Raw genomic sequence first — 8,846 nt, 5'->3', positions numbered from 1 at the left:
ACAACACAATCGCCCTGTTTGTTTAGGTCATCCGTTTGTCATCAAGCCTTTTTCCTCCAGAAGGCTTGATGAACTAAACTGAATCTCCCGAGGACGATGAGAGGTTGACCCGGGAACCACGGGGAGAATCAATCCTCCCAGTAACAATCAGGCTGAATATTCCCAGAAACTGTGAGAGGGTGAATATCTCCTGAAACAACGAGAGGATGAATATTCCCAGATACACTCAGAGAGAAGAGAGAGACACTGAAACCTTCCCGAAAGCATAAAAGGAGGAATATGTCCATTAAAGGGAGTGAATCTCTTCGCAATGAATGAGTAAGAGCACGTATCCCCCCCAGAAACAAACGAGAGTGCTGTCTCCCGCCGCCATGTGCTCTACACATGCCTCTCCGCGGGATCCACTCTGATCACACGGCGCTGGTAAATAAATCAGTGGTTGAGAGAGGCTTCCATACCGCATCCCAGTGTGGTGTAGCCCCCAATTGGCTTTGTACGTGTGTGTGTGTGAGTGTGTGTGTGTGTGTGTGTGTGTGTGTGTACGTGTGTGTGTGTGCGCTTAGTCTTTTTTAAATAGGACAGTATAACCCGAGCTCTCAGGTGTGCTACTCCCCCCACTAGTGCACTAAGCGTAAAAACAAAACTCCTCATAGCGGCCGCAGGTTCGATTCCCGACTGCGGACCACCGCCCTCTCCCTTCCACCCCCCTTGCCTCTCCGTCCCCCCTCCATCTCCAAACCTCTTATCCGGGGTCGGGTCGTGGGGCAGCGGCTCCAGCAGGGGGCCCCAGACCTCCCTTTCCAGGGGCCACAACCTACTTTACTTTACTTACTTGACTACTTGAACTACATAATAAGTAACACATATATCGGGATAACTATTTTAAACAAGAGCTCCCCCCCCCCCCCCCCCCAGCTGGAGACCCCCCAGTCCCCTGACTCAAGGGCCGGGTGGTGACCGGGGGGGGGGGGGGCTGGTAACATAGACCATGTGTTGGGGGGGGTGGGAGTGTGTGGGAGCGCCTGGTCTGTGGGGAGGAGGAGGGAGGAGGAGAGAGGAGGGAGGAGGAGGGAGGAGGGAGGAGGAGAGAGGAGGAGGGAGGAGGAGAGAGGAGGAGGAGGGGAGAGAGGAGGGAGGAGGAGAGAGGAGGGAGGAGGAGGGAGGAGGGAGGAGGAGGGAGGAGGAGGAGGGAGGAGGAGAGAGGAGGGAGGAGGAGAGAGGAGAGAGGAGGGGGGAGGAGAGAGGAGGGAGGAGGAGGGAGGAGGAGAGGAGGAGGGAGGAGGAGGAGAGAGGAGGGAGGAGGAGAGAGGAGGAGAGAGGAGGAGGAGGGAGGAGGAGGAGGAGGAGGAGGAGGAGAGAGGAGGAGAGAGGAGGGAGGAGGAGAGAGGAGGGAGGAGGAGGGAGGAGGAGGAGAGAGGAGGAGAGAGGAGGGAGGAGGAGAGAGGAGGACTCTGGAGTCTGGTCCTGGGGAGGAGGGGGGGGCGGCCTGGCTCCCACATTGCTCTGACAGCTGCGGCCCCTCCCACTTGACACACCATCCATCCCCTCTGGTGAGGGGGCCGCTCCTGCAAAGGAGCACACACTGATAGTGTGTTCAGCCCCAGAGTCATACTCCCAATGCAGGGGTAACCTGGGGGGGGGGGGGGTAACATAATCATTTTTCTTATTTTTTTGCTTCTGCGTCTGTTTCTGTTGACTGGTTCATACTATTTAATAAAATGAATCACTGAAACACACACACACACACACACACACACACACACACACACACACACACACACACACACACACACACACACACACACACACACACACACACACACACACACACACACGTTTTGAGGACCACGATTAACACCGTCCTCAGAGAAAACGTTCACAGAGCTGGTTGCGTCTGGTTTGCTCTCGTCTCCTCCTGCTTCCCAGCGTTGAGCAAACCTGGGTCTAAGAACCTCGTCTTCCGCGCTAATCCTGCTCATTCCTCTCGGAATCTCGGCACTTCGGCGGCGTAATCCCGGCTCAGACGGAGGCGACGCCAAGGCCCTGAAACCTGAAAGGTTTATTAGCCTCATCGCTTCATCTCCCAGACTGAGCTCTTCACTTGTACTTTCAACAGAAACCAACTGCTTTCAACTCGACTAATAACATGAGATCAGGTGCGGCTAGCAGCGCTGTTCTGGGCTATCTAGTCGAATACGCGCTTTGTGCTAATTACTGATAACGACGACAATGATGTAATTCATTAGGATTATTGCAATTACGTTGAAATACCTTTTGCTGCTACTTACGTTATCAGGAAATGTAGATTACAAACATTATATTATTAAGTCCCAAGCTACAGATATAACTATTACTCCGTACCTTTCAACATAAGAATTTAAATAATCACCATCAGCCAGGAGGAATTAATTAGCTATTAAGCGCAATTATGAAAGAAACAATTTTCTTTGTGTGTAAATCCCTGAAGATATGTCCTTTCGTCATATATTCAGGTCCTAACCTACAACTGGCTCTCCATATTTTCTATGACATAAATTCATATAAATAATATTCAATACTCGCCTAGTCATATTTATTTTGTTATGGAGGAATGGGGCTCCTAGCCGGAAGGGTCCTGGGTTTGAAACCACAGTCTACCTTTAGGCATCCCTGAGCAAGAGTCCCTAACCATCGACTGCTTCTTGATGGCAGGCATCTGAACTTGTTACTCTAAGTCTCTTAACGTACATGAATTCACGAAAGGTCTAAAAAATTAAGAGTTTGGAATGAATCCTCCCTTGTGATAAAGGGGTGTCACTTTGACTTCGTCATTATGGGATCATTTGACTCTTCGTTGTAGCTCTGGGGCCCCCTAGTGGTGGCCTGGAGGTCTGCTGGGTCTTAACGGTGAACAGCTGTAACTGCGGCGATATCTCTTCATGGATCTGAAAACCATTCACATGTAACTACCCCTTCACCGTCCCATCAAACGTCTCCCTTTTAAGGGCTGTTCTGCTCCGCACTTTGGCTCCACAACCATGCAGGCCTCCTGCTTTCCACTCCAAATCACGCTCACAAAAAAGCACAACAAGAAGTCTGCATCTAACGACTGTTTCTGTGATTGCTCTGATGTTTCTGGGACTCAGATCTTGGATCCAGCCAAATGAAAAACAACAGAACCATATCCGCCTGGGAGGTCCCTTGTCCATAAAGATTGAGGTCTGGGTAGTCTCCAGGCTAGGGGGGGGGAGGGGGGGGAGGGGGGTTGAACGTTCTCCCAGCAGAAAGGTTCTTGGTTTGAACCTCAATGTCCTCTTCCTCCCCTGTAGGCGTCATTCAGCCAGATTTATTCACCCATACTTTCTCTCCTGAGCGACACGTAACCCAAAATAACTCGCAAATGCGGGTGTGGCAGCAGAGGGTACGGGACACCTACCGTTATTAAAATAAAAACCAGTGAAAGAAAATAATAAACAGATAACATGTCTATTGACCAGGGGCGTTGCTAGACCTAGAGTTTTACTGGGGCAAAGGCCCCCAACTGCCAACATTTTTTTTTTTACGTGTGCACAATATGAAATAGATGGATACAGAAGGGTATGTACAAGCTTCAAAATCATTGTCACTGTCATATTGTAGGCTATATTAAAGCACTGGTAAAGGTAAAGACGCAAAGATGGATTCATGAGTACCGTACAATTATATTTATTTAAACACATACACATCTCAAAGATTTACAAATAAGGTAACTGACAAATAAACAAAAAGTCTCTTTATGACCTTCACCTCTTTATCAGGAGAAGTCTACACATCTATATTTATTTAGAAGCTGTGTGGAAACAGCATAATTTTGCCAGAACGACATGTACTAAAAAGGCAAGAAACAAGGTTTAAAACTAATAGAATTTCTGACTTAAGGTGAGGTGGCTCATTGCCACCAATCAACCTGGAAAATGTTATAGAACCATCAAAGCTCTTAAATTAAACTAAATAAGGCCATACACTACTGCATAGAGCCTTTTTTAATGATTATTTTTTCACTATTAAGCTGTATCGCCGCGCCTTCATGGTGGCAAAGCGGTCAATAACGTGGCTTTGACTCACTTTGCATAGTTGCTCCTTTTCAATGGACAAAAGAGAAAGTTGGTGAAGCCTTCCTTGCCCCATGGTTGACCTAAGCCAGGTGTGGAGCCTTCTCGACACACTGAAAGATCGCTCACAACTACAATTGTTTACAGGAATTGTGAGTGCAATGATCTGAATTATCTGTGTCAGTGTTGGGAACATTGTTGGATCCATATATGTTAAAAACACCCTGTATATCCATAATTTCCTTTTTTGTGTTAAGGAAGTTTTTGTCCACTAAAACTTCCTCAAGTTTTGAAGACAGACAATTTTTCATTCATTATTCATTTTCCGCGTGTGTGCGTGCACGCATGGTGTGTGTGTGTGTGTGTGTGTGTGTGTGTGTGTGTGTGTGTGTGTGTGTGTGTGTGTGTGTGTGTGTGTGTGTGTGTGTGTGTGTGTGCTATAAAACTACAGGCTACAGACGCTCAGTATTGAAAAACTGGTGCTAATTATGTGGGCAACATTCTTTAACAGCAATCAAGTTGTCATTGTTTGTGTCAAACAAGTTGTGAATTTGTTGTAACGTTAAAAAAGGAGATGACTTACTCTGGGCTGTTTCCAGCTCCCGTGGTTTCCAACGAAACATGATCAACAAAAAAACAAGGAATTGAAAGCTACTTACAATATGCCTAGGTTACATTAATTTCCCCTGATGGCAGCAATGTTCCACTTTCAGCTGGAATTCACGGTAGGCCTACATCAAAACCACGTGTCTTCTTTAGATTTCAGTTCCCTTTATTTATTCACACAGTTCAGCAGCGGCATTTATTCAGAATCAGAGCCCAAATTAAAGCTGCATTACCCAGCAGAAAAATAGATGCACTATAAATGTTCATACTATTTACTGGGGCAAAGGCCCCCAACTGCCAACATTTTTTTTTTTACGTGTGCACAATATGAAATAGATGGATACAGAAGGGTATGTACAAGCTTCAAAATCATTGTCACTGTCATATTGTAGGCTATATTAAAGCACTGGTAAAGGTAAAGACGCAAAGATGGATTCATGAGTACCGTACAATTATATTTATTTAAACACATACACATCTCAAAGATTTACAAATAAGGTAACTGACAAATAAACAAAAAGTCTCTTTATGACCTTCACCTCTTTATCAGGAGAAGTCTACACATCTATATTTATTTAGAAGCTGTGTGGAAACAGCATAATTTTGCCAGAACGACATGTACTAAAAAGGCAAGAAACAAGGTTTAAAACTAATAGAATTTCTGACTTAAGGTGAGGTGGCTCATTGCCACCAATCAACCTGGAAAATGTTATAGAACCATCAAAGCTCTTAAATTAAACTAAATAAGGCCATACACTACTGCATAGAGCCTTTTTTAATGATTATTTTTTCACTATTAAGCTGTATCGCCGCGCCTTCATGGTGGCAAAGCGGTCAATAACGTGGCTTTGACTCACTTTGCATAGTTGCTCCTTTTCAATGGACAAAAGAGAAAGTTGGTGAAGCCTTCCTTGCCCCATGGTTGACCTAAGCCAGGTGTGGAGCCTTCTCGACACACTGAAAGATCGCTCACAACTACAATTGTTTACAGGAATTGTGAGTGCAATGATCTGAATTATCTGTGTCAGTGTTGGGAACATTGTTGGATCCATATATGTTAAAAACACCCTGTATATCCATAATTTCCTTTTTTGTGTTAAGGAAGTTTTTGTCCACTAAAACTTCCTCAAGTTTTGAAGACAGACAATTTTTCATTCATTATTCATTTTCCGCGTGTGTGCGTGCACGCATGGTGTGTGTGTGTGTGTGTGTGTGTGTGTGTGTGTGTGTGTGTGTGTGTGTGTGTGTGTGTGTGTGTGTGTGTGTGTGTGTGTGTGTGTGTGTGTGTGTGTGTGTGTGTGTGTGTGTGTGTGCTATAAAACTACAGGCTACAGACGCTCAGTATAGAAAAACTGGTGCTAATTATGTGGGCAACATTCTTTAACAGCAATCAAGTTGTCATTGTTTGTGTCAAACAAGTTGTGAATTTGTTGTAACGTTAAAAAAGGAGATGACTTACTCTGGGCTGTTTCCAGCTCCCGTGGTTTCCAACGAAACATGATCAACAAAAAAACAAGGAATTGAAAGCTACTTACAATATGCCTAGGTTACATTAATTTCCCCTGATGGCAGCAATGTTCCACTTTCAGCTGGAATTCACGGTAGGCCTACATCAAAACCACGTGTCTTCTTTAGATTTCAGTTCCCTTTATTTATTCACACAGTTCAGCAGCGGCATTTATTCAGAATCAGAGCCCAAATTAAAGCTGCATTACCCAGCAGAAAAATAGATGCACTATAAATGGTTTTGTAGGCCTATAGCAGTCACGAACATGAGCATAGTTGTGGAAATGCTGGTGTTAGAAAACAAAGTTGACGGGAAAAGTGCTGCAAATCTAGCATTAAAGGTTAATTTAAGAAGCTTCTCACCAGTCATTTGTCGCCTGGTCGCAGTGTCGAGTTTTTTTTAAAGTAGTTCACTAGTCGTAGCGTGCAAATAAATTGTAGTGTCAGAATTCTGAGAATTTTGTCAGCATTCAGATTTCTCAGAATTCTCTTACACTGCAAATTAAAGCGCTACTACTAGCAAACTAGTTTCAGCGTGACTGGAGAGAACTTCCTTAAATTAACCTTTAATGCTAGATTTGCATCAACGCTATTGTGTGAATTAGTATGGTTCTCTTTCATGGAAGCCGGAAGTGGGAGATTCCTTATTTTTTTTACCATTATTGTTTTATTAACAAATTTCTCCTACAGGGGATTGATAAAGTTCTATCTAGACTATTGAACAGAAAGAAACACTTGGTCATACTTTACACACTTTACCACTGAAACATTCAGAAGAGTCACGTGGACGAATCCGTAAATAACTGATTTTTTTCATTGGTTGTTGCGTTAAATCTTACCCAGATACAATAGGGCTATTTTCTGATTGGCTTTTATGTAGCCCCTTTCGTTTTTTGATTGGTTGGTAAGAGGCAGGCTCGACTGAAGACTCCCGAGGCAGCAGGAGATGTACTTGATGAATCCTGTCGATTCCATAGCGAGTGCGGCGCTTCTGCAGATTAATTTAATAATGATCAATGGAATTTTACTGGGGCACTGGAGACTTTTACTGGGGCACGTGCCCCAGTAAAAAGGGGCTGACGACGCCTCTGCTATTGACACAGTGAGAGCAGTAAATACAAAAGTGGTCGGTTAACTCAAAGGTCTTTCTTTCTCCCCCCCCTCCCTCCCCCCAGCGGTGGCGTCCCAAGGGCGCCGCCCTGCAGCACATGGTCAGCGGCCTCTGCCTGGACAGCCAGACCCCCGGCGGCCCCCCCGCCATCACCCAGTGTCGCCCCCAGGTGGCCAGCCAGTCCTGGGTGCCGCAGCTCATCACCTGAGCCAGGGGGCGGAGCATGTGGAGGAGAGGGGGGCGGAGCCAGGAGATGGAGACTGGGAGAGGAACTTGGCCCTGAAAACTACCTGGATAAAACTAGCTGGACGTTGCACCATGGAGGCGTGGAAGGAGAGAGACGGTGAACTGGACAGGCGGGTACTGGTTACTTCCTGTCCCCCTGACAGGAAGTACTGTGTGAGTGGACCCTCGGACGAGAATGTTTTTTTTCTTTTTCTGTACACTTGCAGTGCTTCAGCCAATTAGGACGCTGTGGCTACTTTAGATATTCTCTTTACGCTTTCCACTGAAAACTCTTGCACATTCTCACTTTTTATTTTATTTTTTTCCGTCTCTTTAACCGTCCGTCACCTCTCTGTTCATCGCATCGCTTCAAAAATGGACCTTGTGGAGAATCCCGACAACAAACAAGCTTAAGTTACGTGTTGTGCTGGCACAGGTGTGGAGGTGTGTGCCCCTTTAATATGATGGCTTCGTCTTGTAGCCTAGCATCTGCAACTATGCTATCTCTAGCCTAGCATCCACAACTATGCTATCTCTAGCCTAGCATCCCCAACTATGCTAGCTTTAGCCTAGCACCAACAACCGTGCTAGCTTTAGCCTAGCATCCGCCAAAATGCTAGCTTTAGCCTAGCATGCGCATCATGCTAGCTTCAGCTAGAGGTATTTAAGAAGGACTCCACGACAGCTGAAACTTGAGCTTTTCGTTTTCTGTTTAATGCAGTCTTGAAACTACCATGCAAGGCGTTGTCAGGAGCATTCATTATTTATTGTTTTGCATGGTCAGACCTAAAGAATGTTTTCTTTACGCTTCCTCCTATGTTTCTGTAGTTTGATGTAAATAATTGGGCCAGATATCAGCTTGGTTTTGTGTGAAGTCCTCTATGTTGTTCGAAAAATAAAAAGGTGCGAGCACAGAAAAATAAGTCTTGGTCTGATTTTCCAATTAAAATGTGAAATTGTGTGTTTGGATAAAAAAATTGTTGTGGAGAATATTCAATGTGTTATTGTTCAGCCTTGCTTTCGAAATTGACTTTTTCTGACTAAGTATTTAGTCTTAAATGCTTTCGCTTCACAACCCTAAAACAAATTCGATGACGAGAGCGGAATCCATTATCCACTATTCGACACCCTTTCTGTTGCGTAGGATCCGAACAACGTTTTCTGTCAAATACCGTTTGGGGAAGCCAACTGATTGGTCCTGGCGCCCCCTGGCGTACTTTAACAGTCAACGCATGAAATAACGTGTGCAAGACTTTCTTCTGACAACATAAAGCAAATGTTGAATAATGTGAAATAATATTTACACCGGAAAATATATCAAGAAAACA

General features: G+C 44.9%; 1 protein-coding gene across 1 annotated transcript in view; it reads left to right on the top strand.

The window, feature by feature from the left end:
- The window catches only part of galnt16 (UDP-N-acetyl-alpha-D-galactosamine:polypeptide N-acetylgalactosaminyltransferase 16), a 31,157-nt gene extending 22,702 nt beyond the window's left edge, over nucleotides 1–8,455 (top strand). The window contains exon 15 of the mRNA XM_056590179.1: nucleotides 7,358–8,455. Within this exon, the coding sequence (XP_056446154.1) occupies nucleotides 7,358–7,501 (144 nt within the window). The 3' untranslated portion in view covers nucleotides 7,502–8,455. The remainder of the gene's footprint in view (nucleotides 1–7,357) is intronic.
- Nucleotides 8,456–8,846: the final 391 nt, after the last annotated feature.

The sequence above is a fragment of the Gadus chalcogrammus genome, chromosome 5 (genome assembly GCF_026213295.1).
Source record: "Gadus chalcogrammus isolate NIFS_2021 chromosome 5, NIFS_Gcha_1.0, whole genome shotgun sequence".
Taxonomy (NCBI): domain Eukaryota; kingdom Metazoa; phylum Chordata; class Actinopteri; order Gadiformes; family Gadidae; genus Gadus; species Gadus chalcogrammus.
The sequence above is the reverse complement of the archived record's forward strand: the minus strand, read 5'-3'. Positions and strand labels throughout refer to the sequence as shown.